This window comes from Spermophilus citellus (assembly GCF_964194105.1).
Source record: "Spermophilus citellus genome assembly, chromosome: 11".
Lineage (NCBI taxonomy): Eukaryota > Metazoa > Chordata > Mammalia > Rodentia > Sciuridae > Spermophilus > Spermophilus citellus.
The window spans coordinates 129,068,258-129,096,069 of record NC_138192.1 but is presented as its reverse complement, the minus strand read 5'-3'; the positions used below and the strand labels follow the sequence as shown (position 1 = coordinate 129,096,069).

Below are 27,812 nucleotides of genomic sequence, written 5' to 3'. Positions count from 1 at the left end.
TCTTCAAGGAAGCAGCTCTGTAGCATGGCACATGTCAAACCATGTTTCTTGATCTACTCACCAATGGGAAAAACAAGGATGAAAGGTAGCTTGCCAACAGTGAGTGTGCAAGTTTGGGGTCCAAAAAGAATAACTGGAAAAACCTATGAGGCTGGAGGATGTACAAAACAAGCCCCTATTAAGGTTTTTGAAAAATGATTCCCTAAACTTTCCCACAACGTGTCCCACTAGTTATGACCTGGAAGGATCTGGTGGTGACATGAGTGTAGGCATAGGCTTCCTCCCCCAGGAATTCTCTATGACCTTAGCAATTAACTTCCAATGAGGATAGGGGATGCAGGGAGTGCCACGTTTATTAATAATAGAACCCCCTTTCCACAAGTATGTGACCAGGGAATCATGAAAGACTCTTTGGGAATTACACTTCTCTCTCTCATTGGGCACAGTGTTGTTCGGGCACACATACCAACATGAAAGAGACATGAGAATACTGCAACATCTGCTGAACATTTTAGGAAAAGGAAAAACCCATTTTTTAACCATGGTAGCATCTCATTTTCCTGAACCACCCGACTCCCCACCCCTCCAGATCTACCAGCTATGGGACCCCACACTCCAGGCACATACATCAAATCTACATTTTTATTTTTTTTTTGTTCTAAAATGTGCTTTTTCCTCAATGAACTTTAGTATCAGTCCAGGACTTCCACCTCCCTTTATAAAAACAAAACAATACACACACACACATACACACATGCCACCCTCCAACCAGGTAAAAAAATCCCCGGCGATTAGTCTATAACAAATATTGACACAAGGGGAGAAAAAAGTATGTTGAAATGTATTAGAATTAACCTGTACAAAAAAAAAAAAAATTAAAATATAACCTGAAACTGTTCAAGTTCAGAAAGTCTAGTCAAGTCCTTTTCTCTGGCCAGGAGTATGCTGTCATCAGAGGGCTCTGGATCACCAGCCAAGGAGGGGAAGGAAGGAAGAGAAGCAGCAGCAACAGTCCTTCACCAGACTAAGGGGCCCCAACACCACCACCCCTGCCACAGGGGCGGCCAAGAAGTGTGGAAGGTCTTGGGAGAACAAGTGCTGGCAGACAGCCCCCGAGAGCAGCTGGGGCCTATACACCAAAACAAAGCTGAGCAGTCAGAGGCAGCAGGAAGAGTGGCCAGCAGAAGACACCAAGCTGGGAGAAACACTTCTGCCACCAGCAGACCCACAGCACCCTCTGTGCTCAGATACCAGAGGTTAGTCAGTGTAGCACTCCCAAATAACGAGAGATCCAAGCTGGGTTTAAGAGGCTGAAAACCCAAAGGTTTAGTAAACATAGCCCAGCATCACATCCCTCCATGGTTGAACTGGAGCTGCCAACAGGGATAAGGCAGGAGAGGGAAAACAAGCATGTGGGTACCTGGCTAGAGAGCGCCTGCACCATCATGGGGACTGTGGTACATGGGGCTAGAGAAGGAACGCCCCCTCCTTGCCCAGAGAGGGGCCTTCTCCGCAGTCATCCCTGTGGGCCGGTTAAAGCTGCCTTCGGCTTACGACCAGCCTGACAAAATGACATGGAGCAAAAGAAAACTGGCAGGGAGACAAGCCCATACAGAGACAAGAACCTCCTGGAGAGAAGTGGGCAGTGTCCACCCTGTTAGGATGGCATCCACGGAGCCCCTGAGTCTGAGGGAACAACAGGGATGAGGGAGTGGGTGGGGAAAGGAGTAATGATTTTTCTGGAACGGTACCAATGGGTGGGGAGACGCTGGTGAGGGGATGGGCAGGTCTGGAACTCACTGTAGGTAGAGAAGGGAGGAAATAGGCCCTTGGTGTCCCCTCCCCACCTGACCCAGGCCTGGTGAGTGCCAGCTGCCCCAGCCGGTCCTAGTGGCGGCTGGAGACCAGACCTTTCACTTTGGACATCTTCTTGGTAGGCTGCCTCTGCTCAGCATGAGGGGGACACTCCCGCTCAGCAAGTTGCTGCTCCATTTCCTGAGCTGAAGAGGACGCAGTGGCTTTAAGTGTCTTCTTGATGTTGGTAACCTGGAGAGAGACAGAAGTGGATGTGAGCATCTGACATGCACAACAACTTGTTCTCAGTATAGTGAGGCAGAGAAGTCGCCAAAAATTGTCTGTAAGAAAATTTCCAATGATCTTCAGAAATCCAGGTGAGAAGAAACAAACAGGGGATGCTTAGGAAGGTAAACAGAAATGAGTCTGGCAAAAATGTGGGACCAGGCCTGGGGATGTATCTCAGTGGTGAAGCACTTGCCTAGTGTGTATAATGAGTTCCATCCCCAGTACTATTGGAAGGGGGGAAAAAAGTGGAACCAATGCTTTCTTGTTTAAAACAAGTAGAAGTAAACCATCTAACAAAGCAGTATGACCCAGAAGGTAAAAGAAATTAATGGTAAAAACACGCTTAGAAAAAGAAGGGCAAACCAGGCACAGTGGCACATGCCTATAATCCCAGCAGCTCAGGAGGACTGCAAGTTCAAAGGCAGCCTCAGCAACTTAGCATGGCCCTCAGCAACTTAGTGACACCCTGTCTCAAAATAAAAAATAAGTAAATAAAAGGGCTGGGGATATGGCTCATGGTTAAGTACCCCTAGGTTCAATCCCCAGCACACAAAAAAAGAGTAATGGAATAATTCTAAACTCACCTAACTAAGGCAATGTATGAAACCAAATATTTCTACAAGTACCTTGGACTCCTCTTGAATAAACAACTAGGGCATGAATTTCAACCAAATAATTGACAAAAGAAAATTAAGGAAAAGAACTGGCAAGTCTACTGTTTGCAACATACCTTTTTTTCTGTTAACAAAGTAAGGGCTCAAAAATACCCAAGCAACGTTTTTCCATGTCAACACATGTCCTCTACTGTGCTGTAAATGTTCTACCATTTAAAATTAGCTCCTTGTTTGTTTTCTGGTGTGGGGATAAATGGCCTTCTACATCTACCCTGCATACTTTGTGAAAATCTGTGGAAGACATACTCCAGGACATGAGCTTTCTGGATGAAAGGGGTTCCACATTTTCCCAAAATCAGTATTGCTTATCTAAAATGCCCAGAGCCAGAAGTGTTTCAGATTTCAGAGTTTGGCAGATTTGGGAATATTTGCATAGATTTTACCTATGCTCAAAAATTTCCAGATTTTGGAATGTTTCAGATTAGGGATGCTCAACCTGTACCTTCTGAAAACTGATGATACCAATCCATGGAGCATGTACTCCAGTGCAGTGCCTGTTTAAACGCCCATCCCCCAATACCAGTCCTGATAGCTTTTACATTTTTGCTCTTCAGCTCATTGAAGGGAAGAAAACAGGGCTGGGGGTTGTAGCTCAGTGGTAGAGCACTTGCCTAACAAGTGTGAGGTACTGGGTTCGATCCTCAGCATCTACAACTAAAAAACAAATTTAAAAAAAAGGAAGAAAACATGAAGGAAAAGCAAGCAGAGAAGGAGGTGCTAGGCAAGAGTTCATTCAAATATAAGCCTTCTTTTAAAAAAAAAAAACACACACACACATTAGAAGGAAGGAGAAGGATGCTGCAGAGTAAGTGTATCTTTCCTGTTTGATGGTTTCCACATTCTCTGAGAAGCAGTAATTTGGTTTTCTACAGGGCAAGAAGGGAGTAGGCAAATCAAAAATTCAAAACAGTCAGACTATCAGGAGCTTGAGTAAGAAACAGTCCAAATGCAAATACCAAATAATGACTATGAAAGTGAGAGTAATATTCAGTTCCAGAAGAGGAGCAATCATCTTCAGAGTCAACCAAACTCCACTGTAGGTGGGTATTTGTTGTCACTGTCATTTTGTGAAGTGGAAACAACCAAACCCCAAACTTCTATTACTCACCATCATCTGAATCTTTCTGCCAGGAGAGTTACACAGGACTGTGGGCTGGGACAGGTAATACGGAACAAGGTCTAGGTCAAGTTTGGGTGTATCAGCTGTTCTGCCAGGCCGAACACCCAACTCAGTAGCCCTCCCTCCCTTGGGCTCCCTGCCATTTCGGTATCTCTGCTTCAGCAGTTACTGGTGGAGCTGGTAAGTAAAAGCATGGGGCAAGCAGGCATACCTCTCTTTCTTAAGAGAAAGATTTGTTATTGCCAGTTTAACTTCTAGTACTATTTTGATGGCCTTGAAGGAGAGATTTAAAAATATGATTTCTCAGGTGTCACTGTTTTATAAAATAACATTCCAATGCTTCTGTAGTTTGATATGCTTTCTAAACATTAGGAGGAATATTAAAATCTTAAGAGGTAATGCATGAATTAAATTTGTTTCTTTGCATGCCAGTCACCTCTGACTTCCACAATGTGAGAAGGTCCTGCAATGACAGTACCTGAGGGTTTATTTTGAGGTTTCCTCAAAAGCTAACAAAATTTTAATCAAGCAAGACGATAGTTTTCTATGTTGATTAAGATGTCTTGAGATTTACTGATAGTCTATTAACCCCTACATGAGTTAAAAAAAAAAAGTAATCAATATCCAAATAATGGTTATTTTCAATTACTTTGTACCTGTGTTTCTGTAGCATAAAGTCACTTCAAGTCTATCAAAAATTAATTAGTGCCAGGCTTTGTGGTACACACCTATAAATCCCAGAAACTTGGGAGGTTGAGGCAGGAGGATTCCAAGTTCCAGGCCAGCCTGAACAACCTGACAAGACCCTGCCTCAAAAGAAAAATTGTGGGCTCAGTGGTAGAGCATCCCTGGGTTCAATTCCCAGCACCAGGAAAAGAAAAAAAAAAAAAGGTAAAAAGAAAAAGAATATTAACTAGCATCTCTTTTTTCTGAGTGGTCTCAGGGGTCCTGGGCTAGCTCTGGACTATCTGGAGTATCTACAGCTCAACTGAGCAGTCAGTCCCTGACCTGCCAGCCAGGAGCAAACCTTGTCTGGGCATATTCATTCCCTGAAGCAAGGTTCCCTTGTTGACCTCTGGAACTGCCCCCAGTGTTCTATTTTACTCTTTAAGCTGTACATAGACTTGTTCTTGTCAAAGTTTACTACTTCCAGTGTCATGTCCTCACATAGGAACCCACAGATTCTCACTGCAGCTCCAGAGGAGCCTGCACACAGCCCCTTCTCCTGGCTACACCAGCACCCCTCAGGAGGGTGACATAGCCACCCCATCACAGGCGACTCAATTCTATTGATTCAAGATCCTGTCAAAACCTTTTGAGCAAGAAACAGAACCAGAGCCACTCTCCCCTTCATTCCAATGCCTGTTTACCTTCAAGCAGCTTTCACTTATGGTTTGTACCCACTTGATAAGCTGCTATCCTGGGTGCTTAGTGACCCTGGAAAGCAAGGGACTTGACTCAGGAGAAAACTTGGTTCTTTCTTTAGTTTTAAACACCACTCAACCACTCAAGATCTGGTACCTTCCTTCCCTGCTCCTCAACACAGACCCTTCACTCCGGCTACATTCACTGTCCCTCCCCACCACACCAACACTCAGAAGCACTCATTTTATCTCCGCCTTTCACGACCCTGCAAGTCCAGCCTGGGCAAAACGCCTCCTTAGCTAATCTCCTTACCTGCCTGGAGAGTCAAGTGCCTCTTCCATACAACCTTTCCTGACCACTCCAACCCACACTGACCTGTCTGGAGTTCCCAGGCTGCTTTTTTTTTTTTTTTAAAGAGAGAGTGAGGGGGGGGGGGGAGAGAGAGAGAGAGAGAGATATTTATTTTTTAGTTCTCGGCGGACACAACATCTTTGTTGGTATGTGGTGCTGAGGATCGAACCCGGGCCGCACGCATGCCAGTCGAGCGCGCTACCGCTTGAGCCACATCCCCAGCCCCCCAGGCTGCTTTTGCCTGGCAGTGCTCTCACTCCATCGCCTCCTCTAGCACTGGGTCTCCATGTCTCATGCATACACCTCTCCCTGTACCAACAGGATTACCAACAAATCTAAGTCCTCCACAGTAGTTATCACACAGAAGCAAAATGTAAATACTAAGGGAAAGAAAAGAGGGCTTCTTGGGCAAGTATCTCTATGTGGAAGAAACAAGGCCTGAGAACTCCACAAAGACAACCTCAGGAGGGGGAGTGCTGTGGCCCCCACACTGGGTGCTAGTGTGACAGATACCTTGCTTGGACATCAGCTGTAGTGTTGGCAATTTTTTTCCCCCAAAAAAAGTCTTGTGTGTGCCAGGCAAGCACTTTGCCAGTCCTACCGTTGGCATTTTAAACATACAGAACTCACAAAAAGGACTGCTAAGGCCAATTACAGACGCTTAGGGTTAAAAGGAATATTAGAGCCAGGTGTAGTGGCACACGCCTATCATCCCAGAGGCTTGGGAGGCTGAGGCAGAAGGACTGCAAGTTCAAAGCCAGCCTAAGCAACTTATTGAGTCCTTGTCTCAAAATAAAATAAAAAGGCTTGGGATGTAGCTCAGTGGTAAGAATTTTGCCTAGTACATGCAATGTACTGTGTTCAATCCCCAGTACCACAAAAATGAAGAAGTAGTCAATTAACTTCTGCCAGGAGCTGGGCAGGCTTAAGCACAGAGCTCCTTCCAGAACTCCAGACTGGCCCTGCAGGTAGGTGCACCAGTTACATCTGTTTCAACCTCTTAGACTTTGAGATGTCTAATCCTCTTCCACAGAACCCCATTCAATTGATGACAAATAGCCTCAGACTTGTCTTCTTTGGTGTAAATCTGACCCGACTCCTCCTGATTTTCCTCTTGGAGGAGCCTGGCTTACAAGCCACCCCACCCCACCTACCCACAGATGACCTAGAGTTTGTCAAGCTCTTCAAAACATGGACTTCAGGAATTTCCCAGTTAAGACACCTGCTGGCAAAAAAATAAAAAAATAAATGCAGCCTGGCTCTATTACAGACCTTAAATATTCAGGCAAATGGAGAGAGAAGAGCTTTCTGGGGCAGGAAAACTTCCTTTAGCTGTGGGGCAAAGCAAAAGCAGACAATAGGAAATAGAACCCACAGTTGGAAAATTGCTATAAAGAAAAGGAGCAGCAGGAGCTGGGTGCAGTAACACACGCCTGTAACCCCAATGGCTCAGGAGGCCGAGGCAGGAGAAACACAAAGACAAGACTAGCATAAGCAAATTAGTGAGGCCCTAAGAAACTTAGTGAGACCCTGTCTCAAAATTAAAAATATAAAGGGCTGGGAATATGGCTCAATGACAAAGCACTCCCAGGCTCAAACTCCAGTGCCAAAATAAAAAAAAAAAAAGGGGGAAGCAGGAGATGGGAGACAGCCTATCTAGCAGGTACTGTTAGTGCCACTATAACAGTCAGAAAGCTCAAGATTTGTCACTGACTTAGCTCCTGGGGGATTTTCTACATAACTGAAAATAGAGCCTTCTTTAGCTTTATTACCTATATGAATTGAACACAGCCTATTTTGTAAATGTTTAACTACAGCTATATATTAACATTTCACAGAACATCAGACATGGGCACATTCAATATAAAGAAAAATCTCTTCTAAAATCAAATGAGAGTTGCTTTGTGAACTTCCTTCCCCTCCAGAGCACTTTCTCAGAAACAATGAACTAGCTCATAATATTACTGTTCTGTACCCCCAGACTTGCTGGAATTATAATTAAATACGTTATTTCTATAAAGAGCTAAAAGGAAAGAATATTTCTTTTTATAATTTTGTAATAGGGCTATCTTCATTCAGAGGGAAGGTTTTCTGGAAGGTCCAACTCACCAGAAGAAAGCTATTGTGAGATTTTGGGGAAAAACATTAAGTTTTGCCCTTTGAGAACAGCAATGGACTTTAAGGACCAATAAAGAAAAGATCACCTGTGCTGTGATTGTAGCTCAGTATAAGAACGCTTGCCTAGCATTTGTGAGGCACTGGTTTCGATTCTCAGCACCACATACAAATAAACTAAAAAAAAGGTCCATCAACAACTAAAACAATATTAAAAAAAAAAAAAAAGAAAAGAAAAAGATTACCCATCCAGTTAAGAAAATGGCTATAAATGGCCAAGGGTAACTGAAGTACAAAAGTAAGCAGAATATAACAGAACTACCTTTGTTTTCTGAAGATCGCTGTTTTCTTTTCAACTCTGAGCGTTTGGTAAGCACGTTCCATGTGCCTTAAGCAGGGGATGATCAGCACCTACCCTGGGCTTCAGACCATGAACTAACTGAACAGAAAATAACCAGCCTCTGCGATTCACTCTCTCTTTTCCTATCCATCTGTTCCAAGTTTTCTAGAAGATTATTAAGTCAACAGATCATTTTAAATAGTGATGGAGGTGGCCTTGGTCTTCTCAGATCTCTCTCTCAAACCTAAGTCCTTAGCGCCACCTAGTGGGCACCAGGCTTTACCAGCAGAGGTAGCTGTATTTTCCAAAAATGGACTACCATGACAAACTTGTTCACTTTTTTTTTTCTTTAAATAACCATGATTCGAAGAGTATACACTATTGAGTAAGAACAGAGCATGGTTCACATTGGCCCAGTGTCTACAACAACTCCATGCTCACTTGCTTTTTTTTTTTTTTTTTTTTTTTTTCAGAAAAAGGAAAAAGATTTATTACTTTGCTAGCAAAGAAGAAACACAGGGACTCCTGTCCCAGAGGCTATGATTCTCACACCAGCTTTTCTTCCTTCTGATGCCAGTCACTGAAAGTAACCTTGAACAGTTCAAAATCCTAAAACTAGCATCATTCATCTTTTCAATGACCACAATGATGCCCCTTCCCTACTCACTTTTCACCAGCTGCCACAATCAGCAACAGTCCAGCAACCCGTGTCCCCTGCTAGGTTAAAGGCGGTAGGTTTTACCTAGGCTTCCCTAGGACTAGGTCTCCAAACCTTGTTTTCCTCAGAAATTGATTTACAAGGAAAAATAAAAAGAAAGGAAAGTGGTTAGCCTGTCCTAAGTTGCTCACATCTCAATCCTAGATCAGACAGGAGGCCATATATCCAAGAGGATGGTTGCCCAGCTTACTAAAGAAGTAGGAGGCTTAATTTCCTAATTGACTTTGCCTTTGCTAATGTTAAATTAGAAGTAATTTATCCTTCCTGGCTAGAAGTAGGATTTAAAAAGTACCATGAACTGAACATCCAGAGTGTATACACATGGGGAGGAGGGTATTTGAAATAAATTAGCACTAGTTCATGAAAGTCCTACTTCAGCAGTCCACTGACACACATATATGGAATACCAGAAGCATTCAGTTCAAAATCTGAGTACCTATTGTGGGTGAAGCAGAGAACAAGAGCCAGTTTTATGGAGATAAATAAGCACAGGTTTTCTTTTTAAGGTGTAGAAGACTCTCCAAATTCACAAACCCCTCTGTGAAAAGCATGTCTACTCATTTTTTATGTTCCTGAAACACCTGGAATTCTGAGCCCCACTCTTAAAACACCTGATTTTTAAAACTCATTCAATACCACTGACATTTCAAGCCCCAGCCACACTTAAAAAGGACTTTAATTGCTAAAACAAACCAATACTTTTAATCTTAAGGGCTCCGCGCATCATACTGTAGGCACACAAATGCACAGAACACAAAAGTCAGAGCCTGCATCCATGCAAGAGATTGCAAGTGTCCTGGACAATAAGGCATCACTAAAATCCCACTCACATCCTATGTTTTCCTTTCATGCACAGAATTTTTCGCTTTTCTAGTATAAAACATCATGAAATTAAAAATGTTTGTAATATATGTATATAGTTGAGAGAAGAATAACACAAACACTCTGCACCTGCCATACCACTTAGCCAGGACATTACCAGGCCTTGAAGCCCGTACCTCCTCCACATCTGACAACCACCATCCTTTTAGCTTTCTTCTCCCCAGTGCTGGCTCTTGAACAGGTCCTTGTGCATGCTTGGCAAGCACTCTACCATTGAGCCACATTTCCCAACTCCTTCTAACAAAAAAGATTTTTTTTTTTTTGGGGGGGGGGGGTTATAGATGGACACAATACCTTTACTTTATTTACTGATTTTTATGTGGTGCTGAGGATAGAACACCCTCCAGGGAAGCACTGAGCTACAACACCAGCCTCCTTCTAACCATTTTTAAGATCCATTCCCAAATGTGTTTTCTTCTGCTCTATAGTTGCAAATGCATGTATATCAGAGAATTACAACCTTCTCTGTAATCCAAGTCTGCACACCCTCTACTGACCAAGAATCAGAAGACAGAGAGGATCAAGAGCAGGAGCTATGTCCCACTATGTTTTCCTATGTTCCAGCAACAAAAACAATGCCTAATTGGGGGGACTGCTTGTTTTGGCAATACCAAGGCTCACACAACAAAAACAAAAACACTACAAAGAACAGCCAGGTTACACCCTGGAGAAGAGCCATTCTCTTCTTGCTTACCTCTGCCTCCACCTGCTGCTGAGTCCGGTGGTGGTTCTCTTTGTACTGGTTGGCTCTCAGGACCTGTTGTTCAATGCCCAGCAGAACTGCTTCACAGCCATCACACCTGTAACAGAGAAAACCAGCCCTGAGCTGCAAGAAGGCCCAGAACTCTCCCCTAGCCTCAGGAATCTCTTTCCCAATAAGTCTCCCTAGCACCTTGTAGGACTTCCTTTAACCTCCTCTGCCCTTGCCCCAGATTGTCCAAATAGGAAAGATGGTGATAAATATGGTGGCTTGTGTGTACTTTCTTGGAATACAGCTCTCATATCCAACTTCTGTAGACCATGGGAAATGGTTTTACAGACTGTGGACTAAAGAAGGTGAGCAAGACTTGATAGGTTACACTAATCACTCTCAACAGAAAAAAAAAAAATCCCCAAAGGCATCCTATTTGGGAGATTACCCCTTTCCTCAGAAGCTGAAGTGCCTTTCTAATTGCCATACCCCTCCTATTGCTCATTGTTATTTTCTCCACTTTCTGTGTTTTGAAATTTTTAAAATAAAAAAAATTTTTTTTGAAAGCACAATATTCATATCCCCTCCATTTAAGATTCGATATTAAGCCAGACGCAGTGGCACACACATGTAATTCCAGTGCCTTGAGAGGCTGAGGCAGGAACATCATGAGTTCAAAGCCAGCCTCAGCAACAGGGAGGCATTAAGCAACTCAGTGAGACCCAGTCTCTAAAATACAAAATAAGGCTGGGGATGTGACTCTGTGGTTGAGTGCCCCTGAGTTCAATCCCTGGTACAAAAAATAAAATAAAATAAAATAAAATTCAATATTGTAAACATTTTGCCATTTTTGTGGGACCTCTCAATGTAGCAATTCTGTTCCAAATTGAGTGCCAAACCTCAACAGAAGTTCTAAGAATCTTTCCTGGTGAACACTCTGGGCTAGGAGTCAAGGTACCACATCTTGGCCCAACATACTAGGGGCTTAAAACAGGAAACCAGGCCCTGGTTGTGAAAACCATACCAGCCATGTCAAAACTGGACTGGAACAGACAACTTTAGTAGGATCAGAAATCTAGATTTTGTTTCTAGACCATTTTTTTTTGTGCTGTGGACATTTTATAAGTTTATTCTGATTTAACAGTTTAACAATCTTTGAAAGCTCTTGCTTTTGTCATATGTTGCACAGGGAAGGAGTTTGGGGCTACACTTGGGTCAGAACATAATGTGAGGAGTGGGAAGCACATGCCTGAGGTTTAAGAGTAGTGTCAATGAGGGAAACTGGGGCGGGGGGGGGGGGGGGGGAGGGCATTAGACCTCAGGGATCAAAGGTGGGCCATTCATCCCTGAAAAGACTCCAGGGGATAAAATAGAGATCATTGGTTTTAAGGAAAACAATTTGCCTGTCCCTCTGCATGAAGCCTGCCTGCTTACATTCTCCCCTCACCTCAAATTCTACTCTACTCCTGGCCCTCCTTCAAAGCTCACTAAAACTTCTCTTAAGTCTACCTAAGCTTTATAAGCCCTAAATCATTTAAATAACTCCACAACAAATCCTTGTAGAATGTGTAACAGCTCTTGCAAATATCACATTTCATTGAGAATATACAAATGTCCCAATTCTTTTTATATATCAGGATATAGTTATCAAATATTCTGCATGAGGCTGTGTTCCAAATTAGAACCACCCATTACTTATCCCTTACAGTGTTTCACAAACACCAGCCCAATGTTACTGACACTGAACAAAGGTTTCTTATTCAAAAAAAAAAAAACAACAACAACTTACAAAAAACTTTCTGAGCTTGGCCAAACTTTGAGTCTACATCTGCAAAGTATAGGACTGGCATCACAATAACTAGGATGTGAAGTTCTACCTGCTAGGTCTGGATATTTTAGAGCCCACTGTTAAACAACCCTCGGCTGCATTTAAGGCAAGAACAATCGTACAAATGAAATGAGTGAAATGATTCCTGTTGCCACATATTTGTAATCACAAATGCAGCTCACTATCTGGTTCACCCCAAGCCCTCAGCTGACTCCTGGTGATCACATTTTTGCATGTAGATGCACAAAGGACAAGCTAGCTATCCCCCTCCTCATTTCAGCTTTACCATTCATGCAAGGTCTTGACAATATTATTGATATCCTTCTTGCGGATGTCACGGCCAATGCAGAAATCCACCTCTAGCAGCTGATTTCGCTGGTCCAGCTTGCCCTGGATGATGTCAGTGTAGACAGCCTCTATGATGAGGTCTTCTAATTCCCGGAGATTCCTCATTTCCAGATCCTTCAGCAGCACAGAGTAGGGAATACACTGTGGATAAGGCCATGTGATAGTTATAAAAACCATCTGGCAAGCATTAATGAAAATATGGGCATTACCCACATAGACAACAGCCAATTTTGGGCTCAGGTGATGCAGGTCAGTGATAATCATTCATGTCTAAGGCAACAAAAGTAGATGAATGAATCACAGGACCTGTAACAAGACCCTATGGCATCCAAGAAGGTGCCCTCTTTATTCTTTACATCCTAGACTTCACCCAGACTTCAATTTTCACACCCTGGAGCACAGGGTGTGAAAGATGCCTTTCAGAGAAAAAGGAAACAGTGTGTGCCAGGCTGCCACCTTCCGGAAGCTTGCATATTCTGCATACAATGCCAGATTATCATAAACCTCCAAGAGATCCCAGGCCCTGGAGAGAACTGGCTGCTTGCCCAGCAAAGTGCCATAGCAAAAAAAAATGTGCAGGCCATCACTTGTTCCTACAGGTGGCCAGTGAAGACAGCCAGCAAAGATGGCACCTTAAGGTCTGTATCTGTTTTCTCAGATTTTTGCAACCAATGCAAATCCCCAACAAATCCTTTATTGGATTGTACCAATATACTGCATGCAAGGTCTTGACAATATATAAATATCCAGTTTTCTGCAAATCCTGCCACATTACTACAGTTTGGAAATAAAATACAGAAATCAAATTTGTAGACACAAAGAAAAGAATGATGCGCGCACACACACACACACACACACACACAAAAAAAAAAAAAAAATACAGCAAACACATCTAGAAGGGCACTCCATGGCTAAGGGCATGCTATCCAGGGGTGATGGCTGGGCTTACAATAATAGGCTGCAGAAAGAAGAAAAGTCATCCTACCCTTATAACACTTGAGAAGTCCATGTGCAGGACTAGAAAAAGGTCAGGTCTTCACTTCCCAAAGTTGGACCCACTGGGCTGGTGATATAGTTCAGTGATAGAGAGCAAGCCTAGTGTGCACAAGGCCCTGAGTTCAATCCTCTGCACCACCAAAAGGGATGGGGGGAGGGGGAGAGCCTTCTACTTAAAATGAGTTTCAGAAATTTGTGAATAGATCAGGTAAAATAATTTCAGCAACTGAAACAGCAGCCCAAGAACACATACATATCTCAAGTGCAATCAAAAAAATCAAACTTTTTCAAAAGCATATTCCCACAAAAACTTAGGAGGCTAGGCAAAGAATCCAAGTCAACTATAAATTAACTGAGTCTGGACTGTCTTTATTAATGGCTGGGAGCAGCTGGCTGCAAGGCTTCTTCTAAATCCACTGGAGCACAGAACTCCAAAGTATGATGGAATGAAATCTTACAGAAGGATAGAATGTAAAATTAGCATAAGAGGCAAAAATTCCAATTAGAATAATAACCTTGAAAATAATAATAATAAAAAAGGCTGAGGGTATGGCTCAGTGGTAGAGCATTTGCAAAATATGGGCAAGACCGTAGGTTTAATCCTCAACATGGGGGGCGGGGGGCGGAGGGCGGACACACTCACTCTCAGTAAATCCAATATACCAAGATCTTCCTCCAACATGGGTATAGTTCACTGTGCACTGAGCAACAGAAGAAGTTGTAACTTGCTGCAAGATACCCTGCCATTTGAAAAATATGTATCTTTCAATAGCAGTCTCCCTTTAACATGCCAAAATGCTCAGTTCACGTGAGGACCCATGGCATGCCAGAACAAGACCTGGTGATTCAGCCCCTGCAGGACATGTTTTTCCTAAACACAGGAATGAGAAGTAACTGTTTATGCCACCTTGTCACCTTTTCCTCTTTGCCAAGTAAATTTTATGTATTTAGGATACAATTCTACTGTAAGTAGGTGTGAGTTCCCTCATTGATGCCAATGAGACACCTGACTCGGGATATGGAGGAAGGCAGGGAAGGAGCTGGGACTGTACCTTCATTCTTGATGCCAAGCTCACGATGGTAAGATGTTTCAGCTTGTTCTGCTGAGCTGTACTCAGTTCTGGCAGGCTCTCCTTGTTGGCTGCTCAGTCCCACCCACCACAAAAACCAAGACACAAAATAAAATTAGGATATTTTATGGAATAAGCTCATCAACTCCCCACCAAATGTACTACTAAATCACTATCATGCCTCTGCATTTATTCACTGGGCAAACATTCTATAAGCACCTCCCATCTTCTCTGAAAGACAACATGCTTCCAAAAAAGGAAAGACCAGTCTCTAAACACAAGGAGTTTAGTGTCCTAAAAAGCCAGGCACGAACAAACAAAATCTTCTTAAGTGGAATTATCTTAATGGAATACTGTCTGTGCTCCTTGTGACACTCTCATTTTAAGTTCAACATATCTTCACTGAGCATCTGTTCTATGCAAGGTGCTGTCTTAAGAGAAATCAAGGATGAATAAGATGGGCTTTGTCAAGGCTGCTGCACCACACAACTTCAGGAGCTCCAAACACCTACTGCTGTGCAACTCTTTGGCCCTGGACTTATCCTGTCTTATAATTCAATGTTTCACTAGCTACAAATGCAAAGCAGAGCTACCAGAAGGATACAAACTTCCAAGAGAAAAGGGGAGAGGGAGGAATAGACAAAAAGAGGGGGAGAAAGGATAGAGAAGGAGGAGGGGGGGAGAAGGGGACAGTGAAAACAATCTCATCTGGGAGGTATAGAAGAGAAAGAAAGGCAGGCTTCATGGAAGAGGTGGAGTTTTTTTTGAGATGAGCCTTGAGAGATAAGCAAAACTTTAGTAATAGTAAGAATCACAGCAGCAATCAGGGAGGGCAGTAGCTGCAGATGACATACAGCACACACACACGCAGGCACACAGGCAAACATCCAGTTATCACAACAAACCCAAGACAGATTCCAAATGTCCTCAATCCCTTTACATAATTCTGGATTTCAAAAAGCTGAACCCAAACTGATTGCTTTTTTCTTAAGCAGGGTGCTGAAATTCATGTGGTGGCAGTTCCTGTCCTAAGGACAGGACTGAACTGAGGCTGGCTTTTATCTCACTTGTTGTGAATATTTACTTATTTTGTTGCAAAATTGTGGATATGTTCAAATATAGATGCTGCCCATATCCTTCTTAGAATGTTACATGAAAAGGCAAACACATATTACTTTTTCAAAGTCCACCAAATTCTAAACTGTTAAAACATCTAGCCTCAAGAAGTGCAAGTAAGGGATCATGGACTTGTATTGTTACTCTCATTTTACAACTAAGAAAACTGAGGCACATAAGATTACTTCATTTGCTGGAGAGCACACAACTAGCAGAAGTAGAGTTAGAATATAGGCAATCTGCTTCCAGAGTCTACAATGCTGCCTCCTTAGTAAGTGAGGACAGAAACAGGACACATTCATTGGAACAAAAGAGATTAGAAAAATGTGGTGTACCAAGAAGTGGCAAACTGTTCAGTCTAACAGCAGCACAGAATAAGGAGAAATGAGCAATGAGAAAGGAGGGAAAGTGGAGGATAAAGTAGAAAACAGCTGAGTGTCAGTCTACTTTCATGTGAAAAAAAGCAAGCAAAAAAGAGAAGGAGAGAGGAAGAATGGGAGGGTGCGAGGGGGGGAGAGAGAGAAGGGAAGAGGAAGGAAGAAAAAGGAAAGGAAATCAAAGAGAAAAAAAAAGTGGTTTGGGTATAAGACAAGTTAGCATTTGGATATGCAAGTTCCTTATTCCTGAAACTTAAGATTCTAATTTAAAAACGACTCAAATGGGGTGGGGATGTATCTTTGTGGTAGAATAGGAGATTGTGAGATGTTAAAATTGAGTAAATCCACGTACAGTGGTGCACTTCTACAATCCCAGCAACTCAGGAGCCTGAGGCAGGAAAATTGCATGTTTCAGGCCAATCTGGGCAACTTGGACAATTTAGAGACAATTTAGAGAGACCCTGTCTCAAAATAAAAGGGGATGGGAATTAATTCAATGATAAAGCATCCTTGGGTTCAATCCCCAGTACCAATAAATAAATAAAGTACAAACTTAAAATATAAAGACTTGTGAAGCAAATGAAGTCAAAATATGAAATTGTATATATAAAATCTAATTACACCAATGAATAGAACATTCAAGCATAATGGGAAACAAGTCCAGCACTAAAAAGCTACTAGTAATTTAATGGAGGTACAACTATAAGTTACTTTTAAAATCTATTTTTCAAACATTCTTCAATATAGTATGTTATTTTGATAACATTTAAAACAATGAAATATTTTACAAGTGGGTATTCTGACACTTTATCACATACCAAGTGCCCTATGAACACTAGGTCTCAAGAATCTCACCTGGAAGATAAACAAGGGCTTTGTTTATGGATGTGCATACACACAGCCCCTATTTTACCTGATGGAAAATAAAAAGTGAGAAGGAAAATCCCTTTTGTGAGGTCACCTGCAGTAACATGATAACAGCCCTTTCAAGAATTCTCCCATAAACACAAGCAACATTTTATCTAGAACCTCTATCATCCTCCAAATGGATCAACATAGTTAAGTCTTTTGAAGGATCTTAATCAACTCACCTATATAATCTGGGTATGTTCCATAGGCAAACAGGTTCAGCAACTGCAAATAAGCAGCATTTGCTCCTTCTGCAAGCTGAGGAGGAAAAACAAAGTTTACCACAGACCAAGCTATATACCAATCACTAGAGTGCTTGAACAGAGGTGGGTGACCATGTGCCAAAGATGCCACAGCTGTTTATTCTGTATTGTTTGATAAGGTGGCCCCTGAGGTCCCTTAACTCTTGATTCTTTGGGGAAAAAAAATAAGATTATTAAAATCCCAAATTCAATCTCTCTTCCTTAGGATGACATTTTATTCTACACCTAGCATGTCCCAGTAGCTGCTTCTGACTGACAGACAGACAGACAGACAGACAGACAGACAGACAGACACACACACACACACACACACACACGGCATTAAGCACTGGAAGCAGGTCAACTTTTCTCAGGTCTCCTTTTGCATTAAAACAAAGACTGGGGGCTGGGGTTGTGGCTTGGTGGTAGACTGCTTGCCTAGCACACGTGAGGCACTGGGTTCAATCCCCAGCACAATATAAAAATGAACAAATAAAATATACAACTTAAAAAAAAAAAAAGACTGGGCATCCACCTACGACTTAAAAAAAAAAAAGACTGGGCCAGGTGTGGTGGCCCAGCAACTTCAGAGGCTGAGGTAAGAAGATTTGAGTTCAAAGCCAGCCTGAGCAATTTAGCAAGGCCCTGAGCAACTTAGTGAGACCCTATCTCAAAATAAAACATAAAAAGGGCTGGGAATGTAGCTCTGCGGGTAAGTACCTCCAGGTTCAATCTCCAGTATCAAAACAAAGACAGTCCTGTCCACACAACAGTTCAGGAGGTTGAGAATCACTATCAACCCAACCGAACACAGCTTAGGATACAACTTTCAGGACCATATATGGATTATTCACCCTGGGAAAGAGTAGCACAGCATAAAGTGTGAAAGAAAAGCCAGACTAGGACAGGAAACCAGGATATCAGGCTTCCCCAAATAAAAACTTTCATTAAAATTACTTATTCTTCACTGAAGACACTGTAGAAAAACAGAAGAACTACTACTCTGCCTGGAACTGCTCTGCTGTCAATTACCTTAACTGGGTGCTTCTTTTACTACAATCAAGCACCAATTTTGTTTATGGATGTGCATACACACAGCCCCAATTTACCAAACTCAGTAATATCTAAACGGTAATAACAATACTACTACTATTCAATTTTAGCCATTTAAAAGAAAATTCCAAAAAATTAAAAATTAAAAAAAAAAGTTCCAAGAACTATAATTTCAGACCACTGAAAGGCAGCTAGCTTATTCCCAGCTCACAAATGGAAAAACGCAAACTGTGGAGATAAAGGTGATCTGCTAAGCATAAGAGTAAGAACTCTACCACTCTCTACCTCAGCCTACCTTCTAAGGTATTACAAACCTCTATAGGTCCCTGAATCAGTGTTGGAAGAGACCTGTAAAGACCACCAAATCTAGTCCCCTTTTCAGAGAGACAGTTAAAACACTAGCTGGAACAGACTATTTTCTCGAAAACAGATAAGGCCATAAGGTCTTGCCAGCTTTAATTTCCATGTATTTCCTCTTCACCAATCTTGCACAGTTTCAGAATCAACTGTTTGGCATTTTCATTCAGGCTTTTCATGAATCTAAAGGTCATGTCTTCTGTTGAAAAGTAAACCCAGTTCTCTCAAATCTTCCCAAAATATTAATTTTCCATCTCTGGTAAACTAAATATTCACTGAAAGCCTACTGTGTGTCAGTCTATGTATTCCACTCCAATAAAGTTATGGTGAGCACAAGTCTTTCTTATCCCCACAGAGCTTACAGCAAACAAGACTAACATTAAATAAAAATTTACAGTTAAAAAATACAGTGGCAGGGCTGGGGTTGTGGCTCAGTGGTAGAGCGCTCACCTAGCATGCACGAGGCCCTGAATTTGATCCTCAGCACCACATAAATGTAAAATAAAGATATTATGTCTACCTAAAACTAAAAAGTAAATAAATAAATAAATAAATAAAAAATACAGTGGCTCTCTAGTTCCATTTCTGGCCAGCAGAAGAAGAGGAGACATATGCAGAATGGTCATAAGGAACTACTCTACCTCCTGACCAAGAATTAGAAGCAGACATACAGCACCAAGCTCAATACCCTTAAGGCCCACTGCTGTGTTTACAACTGGCTATGGACACAGACCCAGCAGCTAATGGCAAAGGTGTCATGATGCTCATGAAGATAATGATCCATCCAGCAAAAGTCAGCCACTTAGAGGGAAAACATACAGTTTTCCTACATACAGAACACCACCACCACCAAGAATACAAAGGCCACTCTCAGAAGCATCCAGTACCACGCCTGGATCTGCCCATAGTGGCCATCCTTTAGTCGGCGCCATTCTGCACCACCAGAAACCCAGGATGGCAAAGAGAAAGCGAACCTGCCACCAACACATCAAAGCTTCTGAGAGTTCCCTTCCAAAGCAAAAACATGCTTGCACACTTCTCTAAATAAAATATAAAATAGGGCTGGGGATGTGGCTCAGTAGTTAAGTGCCCCTGAATCCAAATAAAAACACAAGTGCCTAAAGTAGTGTAAGTTGCTTTCCATCTCTTTGTTCCACTTGGTCACTCTTAAAATACCTCATTTTTTAAGGCACATTGACCAAAAAGAATACAACAATCAAACAAATCAACAAAGCTAAATGGAATACTTTCTTGCTTTATTTTTCTTAACTTTTTAACACATCTATTTTAACACAACATTGACCTTTTCCACAGGAACAACACTTTCCTATTCATGCCCATCTCAGGTTCAACACAGCAATAATTTTCTATTATGTCCCTGACCAATCTTCCTTTTCTATATTGTGCTGGAGGATTTTTGTTCCTCAGAATGCCTGAAACTATCCCTATTAAACATCATACCTCACTTATAGCACCATTTTGACTTTTTTGCTATCTTTCAGATAACTAGCAACCCAATCTAATTTTGCCCAAGGGACTAATATTGAATAAAGAAACCCAAGACAACATCCTTAATCTTTTCCTCTGCCTCACCATCTCCTATCACTCCTTAAATAGTACCCTAGAGGTACACAATACTTCAGCAGTGAAATTCCTTGGAAACCTAGAGAAGTCACAGAAAAGGTTTAGAGAAAAAAAAACAGACCAATTATTTGGAAACTGCTCTTACCTCCTGCACATTGGCCAACTCCAGCAGCTCTCCAAAGACATATACTCCAGGAGCTTCCAACACCTGGCTTATGAGAGCAGTGAGGGCTGAGCCACTGGTACCTTTGGCTAATAAAATAAACTGTTCCAGAAGGTTACTTGAGGGTTTCTGTTCACCTGCCATTCTCTGACCTTGAGATCTGTCCAAAAGAAAGGTATGTCAGTCATTCTTCCTTCTCCTTTCCAAAGTCTGTATTTATTTAAAGCTGGACCAGACGCCAGAATAATTTTATAGTGTTCATAAAGATAAAATAGCTACTCAGTCCAGATACAATGACCACTTTTTGAGATGGGTAGGGTTCAACCTGAAGTTAAGAGGATTTTGTCCTAACAATTTTGAGGTTTGAAACACACTTTGTCTAAATCACTTCCCCATCTGTCCCTCTCCCAGAGGCATCCCTTATAGGCTCTTAAAGAGCAGGATGTGGTGGTGCACTCCTATAATCCCAGAGGCTCAGGAGGCTGAGACAGGAGGTCAAAGCCAGCTTCAGCAAAGCGAGGTGCTAAGCAACTCAGTGAGATCCTGTCTCTAAATAAAATACAAAATAGGACTGAGGATGTGGCTCAGCAGCCAAGTTCCCTGGGTTAAATACCCACTCCCCACCAAAAAAAGATTACCAGCCTAAATAAACACAGGAGTTTTTCTCCATACTTGTTTTATATCTACCTCATTTACAAATTCTGGTTCAGAGACAAAGGATATTGCCCATAAACAGAGGCAACTCATTTCAGCTTCCTATGTGTTATCAGAATCTCATCTACAAAAAGAACAAAATAAAACAAACAGCTGACAAGAACCATATTTCATTTAATTTAAAAAGTAATTTAAGGTTTGAGGATGTAGCCCAGTGGTAGAGTGTATGCTTCACATGCATAAGGCCCTGGGTTCCACACCTAGCAAAACACACACACGTTATTTAAGCATTAAGAAAGGAGAAAAAGCATTGTAAAAGATAAGCAACAATATATTCAAACTTAGAAAATACTGTGTAAGTCCACAGGGTAAATTCCTCTATTGATATGTGACATTTTACTAAACATAACTCAATATCTGTATAAAACCTCAATAATAACAGGATTTGGAAAAACAATGCGGATATTGTATTGCTATCCCTAAGACATTAGGTACAGGAAGGCCCCTCAATTTTGTAATCTAATTACATGTTGAGTGTATGTGGACACACAACATACCTACTTGAGTCCCACATAAGCAGAGATGTGTCCTCCATAAATGATGCAAATCGGGGAGTATGACAAAATGAAGGAAAAGAGTTTTGTATAGTAAAATAAAGAACAACTTACAAAAGCATAGTCTGGTTAACAACAACAACAAAAGAAACACTTTTACAATGTTGGTGGGATTATAAATTAGTACAACCACTACAGAAATCAGTATGGAGGTACCTCAAAAGACTAGGAATGGAAACACCATATGACCCAGCTATACCATTTCTCAATATTTATCCTAAAGAATTAAAAGTCAGCATAACTACAGTAACACATGCCAACCTGGTTTATAGCAGCACAATTCCAAACTATGGAACCAGCCTAGTTGTCCATCAATGGATAAACGGATAAAAAAAAGTATATACACACAATGGAGTTTTACTCAGTCATAAAAAATGAAATTATGTCATTTGCAGGAAAACGGATGGAACCTGAGATTATGGTAAGTGAAAAAAGCCAAACTCAGAAAGTCAAAACTGTATGTTTTCTAAGTGGAAGCGAGAGAGGAAAAAGAAAAAGAAAGAAAGGGGGGAGGGGTGTCAAAAAAAAATCCAAGGTAGATCAGAAGAGAAAAGGGACAAGGGGGAAGGAGGAGGAGAGGGAAAGGGTAAATACCGGGGAACCACAATGACCAAATTATATTGTTTGCATGTACAAATAGGGCACAATTAAACCCACCACTATGTACAACTATAATGTACCAATGAAAAATAAGGAAAAAATTTAAGATAGTTTGGTACCAGAAAAACTTAAGTTTTCTTGTGGAGTCAGGCATAACAAAGCTACAATCCTTTCACACTATTATGTTGCCTCACTTAGCATTACCTAAAAAGGTCCTGCCAGAAAAAGAGAAGTGTTAAGAAATGAGTTCTGAGGAGACAAGAGGAAAGGGAGGAAGGGGCGAGATGGGGGAGAAGAGTAAAGGAAGGTAGGTGATGGTGGTAAGGAAACGAGAGGAAAATTGTCCTTCCACGTGGACACGTGTAAAGAGACAGGTGGGTATCTAAGGAAAGAGAGTAAATGGAAGCAGCTGGGGTGGAAAGGAGGTAGGGAAATGGGGAGAAACTTCTGTGCATGCAAAAGATCTCAGCCTGAAGCGCACAGTGTGTGAGGGAGAGTTTAAGAAAACGGTGATAGTCGTTTTCTTTTGGAGTCAAAGGCCCCCTAGGAGGCTAGGGACCCAGCGGAGGTGAATTCCCAACAGCGGAGGGCGCTATTTTGATGAACCGGAGAGGGGCAAAGGGGTGGCCTTTGGGGGGATGGGGCAGCGAAGATATCCACAACGAGGAAGCTGAGGGCGCAAGCTGGGTGGTCCTCAGGGCTGGCAGCTTGCTTCAGGCAGGGCCGCTGGCGTGGAGTGAGGAGCCGCGGGGCGCGCTCCTGGGGCGGGGGCGGGGCGGCGTGGCCGCGGGTTTCTCTGGCAGAGGCCGCCAAGCCGGAGGTCTGGACGAGCCTGGAGCGTCGGCCCCGGCGCGGCCTGCCCTTTCACCGGCCCCTACCTGTCCCTGCCGCCTCTGGGTCCTCTTCGTTGCTGGCTCGGCCTCCCGGCGCCTGACCGCAGGTTGTCAAGCGTCCATGATCAGTCCAGCGTCCGGCGTTTTTCTATCTCCGCCGACCCGTCGACCGTGCGGTTCCCCCCGGAAGCCTCCCACCGCTGCACTCAAGTTCCGCCCACACAAGGTTCCCCGCGCTGAGTTCACCGCCTCTGATCTTCAGGTGGGGCACGGCGAGAGAAGAGGGTCCTGGATGGGCTGCAGCCCGGGAACCGTGAGGGGAGGCGAGTGGAGAGGGGCTCCAGGAGAAGAATGCGGCCTAGGTGATATGGGAACCCAAACCATAGCAGCCACCAATCACCATCCTGGACCCCCGAAACTCATCCCTTTGGCTGAGCTTTACCCCAGGAGCTCTCTGTGGCAATTGCTGCTACCCCTAGGAACAGTGAAACATTAAGCCTAAAAACAACTTCCATTTATTGAGCCTTTTTTCCCCAGGTGCTTTATATGTATTATCTTGTTGAATTCTCATAACATCATGACCTGTAATCATTTCATTTTTCAGGTAAGCTGAAATCTAAAAGTCCAAGTGCCAAGCCTACTTTGGAATCCGGACTGTGTGAGCCAGAGACCATGTTCTTGATCTCTATTCAGAATAAAATAAACAGGAGATGGCTGCAGCCAACAACAATAGTTCTAAAACTAAAATGTCATTCGTGGCATTGCATTTTTGTCAACCGACTCCCCTAGAAAGATGGCTAAGAAATGCCACATAACTGAACGCTTGAACTAATTTTATTTCAATATTTTTAAGTTGTTGATAGACGTTTATTTATTCATAAATATGTGGTGCTGAGATTCAAACCCAGTACTTCACACATGCCAGTCAAGTGCACTACAGCTGAGCCCCAGCCCCAGCCCTCAAACTGATTTTTTTTTTAAGATTACATGACACAGATCTTCAGGTCTCAAAGTCGAGGAAAAGAGCCCCATTTACTTACTGTGCATTATAGTGCAGAAGTCAGAACAATGCTATAGAGTCTAGCCCCAACCAATTCATTCATTTACTCAAAAAAATTAGTGCGTATTATGTTCTAGAAGGTTACATAAAATTAAAACAAGGTTCTTGTGCTCAAAAAGCTCCAATGTATTAAGTGCTACGAGATGAATATGATATAACTTTGGAGGTACGAAATAGATTTGGAAAGGAAAAAAATCATTTTCCAGGCCAAAAAAAAGCAGAAGAGGGTAGTGACCATAATCACAGAGACATGCACTGTGCAGCATACACTGATGCAGAAAAAGAACCAAGAGTGGCTGGAACCCAGGTTTCAGGTGCGGGAAATGAGGAGCACAAAGCTGGAGCCCAGTCATCAAGGGTCTTGGAATTCACATGCCAGTACTATACACTGTGAAAGTCTAAATACAGCAAAGTCCCCACTTGGAGATCTCACAGCCCCCTGGGGGAACAAATATGACTGACCTCACTGTGGCCTGGGGAAGGGTGATTAAGGATGGGCATCTGGAGGAGATGAGGCTTGAGTTAAGTCAGGAAAAATGAATAAGCAAATCAGAAAGGACAAGTCAAGGGGTTTTTAGTTTATCTTAAGGGCACTGAATAACCATTTAAGTTTCTAAAGCTGAAAATAGGAAGAACAGTCAATTTAGAATGGTTGTACTAGTTAGAACAGGAACTAACTATGTGAAAAGAACTGGAAGCAGATGACTTATTTCAGATACGAGACTATAAGATCTTAAACAAAGGTAGTAGCAGTTGGAGATGAAAAAGGAGACGTTGTTGGAGACATTTAGACTATTATATCTATGAGGCTTGGTGACCAGTTGAATGCAGGGAGAGGGAAGGAGGATACCCAGGATTCTGGCCCAGGAAGCCAAAGCTGTCTGACAGTGGTGTTAAAACACAGCAACGAAGGATGAGGGGCAAGTTTAAGGGTGAGAGAAAGACAACTGAGTTCAATTTGAGCTTATAAATATTCTGGCAATCCCTCTGCTTCTTCCAGAATAATGTCCATACTCCAGGGCTACAGTTTAAGTCCTTTGCAGTATGCCTTTCTTCTAATATTCCAGCTTTGCCTCACCCCACTCCCTTCACAGGCCTCTCCACTCCAAGCCTTCCAATGCCCATCATGAATTCAAACAGGCCTGTGTCCAGGCTTGCTTTAGATAAAGCTTTTTTTTTTTTTTTTTTTTTTTTGCCATGTTCTTCTCTCACATTTGCCTGTAAAAATCCTATTAACCCCACAGCCAAAGCTTTCTTAAAGTCAATGCAAAAAGTGTTACATAAACACAAAACCATTACACTTCATTGTAATTAAGAAATTCTGTTTCAAACGACACCAGTAAGAGTGAAAAAACATGCCTCAGCAACTTAGAGAGGCCTTAAGCAACTCAGTGAGACCCTGTCTCTAAATAAGATACAAAAAAAGGCTGGGGATGTGGCTCAGTGGTTAAGTGCCCCTGAGTTCAGTCCCCCTTACCAAAAAAATTAATAAGTAAAAGTGGGCAAAATACTTGAGCAGTCACTTCACAAAAGAGGACATTCAAATTGGCAATAAGCATTCTGACACTGATGCTCAGTGTCAGAAAAATGTAAATAAATACTTTGATGAAATTCCACATTTAGCCAAAATTGCTAACATAAAGACTGACAACAAAAACCCTGTGTCAGCAAGGATAAGAGGCAACTAGAACTCTCTTATATTGCTGGACAAGACACTTTGGAAAACTGGCAATATCTCTGTTGCTGATCACATACATACTCTACAAGACAGCGACTTCTTCCCTAGAAATGTGTGCTTATGTCCACAAGAAGAAACAAAGGTTCATATAAGAATGTAGCTTTGGGGCTGGGGTTGTGGCTCAGTGGTAGCGTGCTTGCCCGGCATGTGTGAGGCACTGGGTTCGATTCTCAGCACCACATAAAAATAAATAAAGTTCCATTGACAAATAAAAGAAATATGTTTTTTAAAAAAGTATTTTAAAAAAGAATGTAGCTTTGTTAATAACAGCCAAAAAATGATAGCAACCCAGATGACCATCAACAGATCAAATAAACTGTGATCATATGGCATACTACTAAGCAAATGAAAAAAAATTAAAAAAAGATATACATACCAAGGATGAATCTCATAAAAAACACCAATGAACAAGAAAAGCCAGACATATAATGTACACACTGTATAAGTGAAATTCAAGTACAGACAAAATTACCTATGGTAATAAAGCCAGAAGAGTGGTTATTTCTAGATGTGTGGATGTAGTACAGATTGAGAAGGGGCACAGTGAATGCTGGAAACGTTCTCTATCTTGATTTGGGTGATGGCAATATGGGTGTATACATATGTGAAAAGTCTTTCTCTACTCTTTTACCTCATTGACAAAAGCATTTAAGGATAAATTTTTTAATGTAGGAAAAAATCCATCCTTCAAGTTCAAATGCCACTTCCTCCATAAAGTTTGTCAGTGGTTATAAATCTCCCCAGCAGGACCTCTGTGGCATTCTGATGTTATTTCTTTTATGCATCATAATCCAACTTGAATCTCAATGGAGTCTCCTTATTTCCCTAAATCAATGGTTATCTTCCTAGTGACAGTGATCATGCCTTTCACCTTTTACCCACTCAGTGCCTGACAAATGACAGAGCTGAAAACATGTTTGTTGAATTATACGGAAGAAAAAATTGAGTGTGTGCTCAGATGGGTGAGAAGAGGGAAAGAAAGAGGAAGACAAACCTAGGAAGATCTCCAAGGAAATTGTGGCTTAAATCAATTCTACCTACTTCCTGAAATCATGTTAAACATCTTCCTTGAGTGACAAAGAAAGAACAAGTCAAAACATGAAATCCTACCTAGACTCAAGAAAAACAAATATCACACTTCCTCACTTGCAGTAAATTCACTAAATAAATGCTTACCTAATTTCTGGATATTTCAATCCTGGATGAAGGTTGATTTCCTGTTCATCAAGAATAACAATCACATTGTCATACTGCTGAAAATATCACCTTCCTAGTGGAACCCACACTCTGGGGTCAGCAGGCTTAGAACTGAATTCTAATTCTGTCCTAACTTGCTAGAACTGTGGCCAACATCTCCCCTCTCTGGGCCTCAACTTCCTCATGAGTAAAAACAACAGGGATTGGATTAGCACATTCTTTAGTGTCCCTTCCCGTACTGATATTCCGAATATACACAATCGGTAGATTTCCCAGTTCAAAGAAGGAATGAACCAGAAAACCCTGCGAAACACTTAAAAGACGCCCCAAACAAACGAAGACGATTTGAGGAAGTCATTTTGTTCCACAATCTTTCATGGTTTAATCAGTTTTTGTTTGTTGTTTGCAACCTTACCATGATTTGCATAAGACTTCTGAGCTGCATGTAAACAGAAGTTAATTCTCTGTGGGTTGTCATCTTCTTGTGAGAATGAAGTGGGTCTTCTCGTCTAGTTTTAAGTCTCGGATTCAGAACCCACCATCCCCGCCTGCGGGATTCCGAATTTGCGCACATTGCGCGGCACATTAGAGTCTAAGTTAGGAGAGTGGGGCGCGCGGCATGCTGGGATTTGTAGTATCTGGCCTCTCGGCGGTGCGCCGGGATCTGTGGTCCCCGGGCGCGCCCTGGAATGCTGGGAAATGTAGTTTCCAACACTTCGCACTGGGCAACCTGCC

General features: G+C 42.1%; 1 protein-coding gene across 5 annotated transcripts; it reads right to left on the bottom strand.

The window, feature by feature from the left end:
- Window positions 1-220: 220 nt before the first annotated feature.
- Window positions 221-27,783, bottom strand: COPS7B (COP9 signalosome subunit 7B). Of its 5 annotated transcripts, XM_081261994.1 has the most exons (9): window positions 27,493-27,783; window positions 27,057-27,097; window positions 24,605-24,658; window positions 20,364-20,541; window positions 17,165-17,240; window positions 14,563-14,651; window positions 12,453-12,655; window positions 10,342-10,447; window positions 230-2,046 (listed from the first exon to the last, which is right to left on the bottom strand). In XM_081261994.1, exons 1-9 carry the CDS (start codon window positions 27,661-27,663, stop codon window positions 1,888-1,890), a joined length of 1,077 nt encoding a protein of 358 aa, XP_081118120.1. In that variant the 5' UTR covers window positions 27,664-27,783; the 3' UTR covers window positions 230-1,887. The 5 variants fall into 5 exon arrangements, with proteins under 5 accessions (XP_081118119.1, XP_081118120.1, XP_081118118.1 ...); XM_081261992.1 differs by lacking the exons at window positions 24,605-24,658; window positions 27,057-27,097 and having other exon boundaries at window positions 234-2,046; window positions 27,493-27,628; XM_081261990.1 differs by lacking the exons at window positions 24,605-24,658; window positions 27,057-27,097; window positions 27,493-27,783 and adding an exon at window positions 21,069-21,167 and having other exon boundaries at window positions 234-2,046.
- Between the last annotated feature and the right edge of the window lie 29 nt (window positions 27,784-27,812).

Excerpts from the sequence above, each read along its gene's own strand:
- COPS7B (XM_081261994.1), bottom strand. The coding sequence starts at position 27,663 with ATGTGCCGCGCAATGTGCGCAAATTCGGAATCCCGCAGGCGGGGATGG. Across the intron at positions 20,542-24,604 it reads CTTCCCCAGGCCACAGTGAG|ATCTCAAGGTCAGAGAATGG; the intron begins GTCAGTCATATT and ends TCTTTTGGACAG. Across the intron at positions 12,656-14,562 it reads GCTTGGCATCAAGAATGAAG|TGTATTCCCTACTCTGTGCT; the intron begins GTACAGTCCCAG and ends CCTTATCCACAG.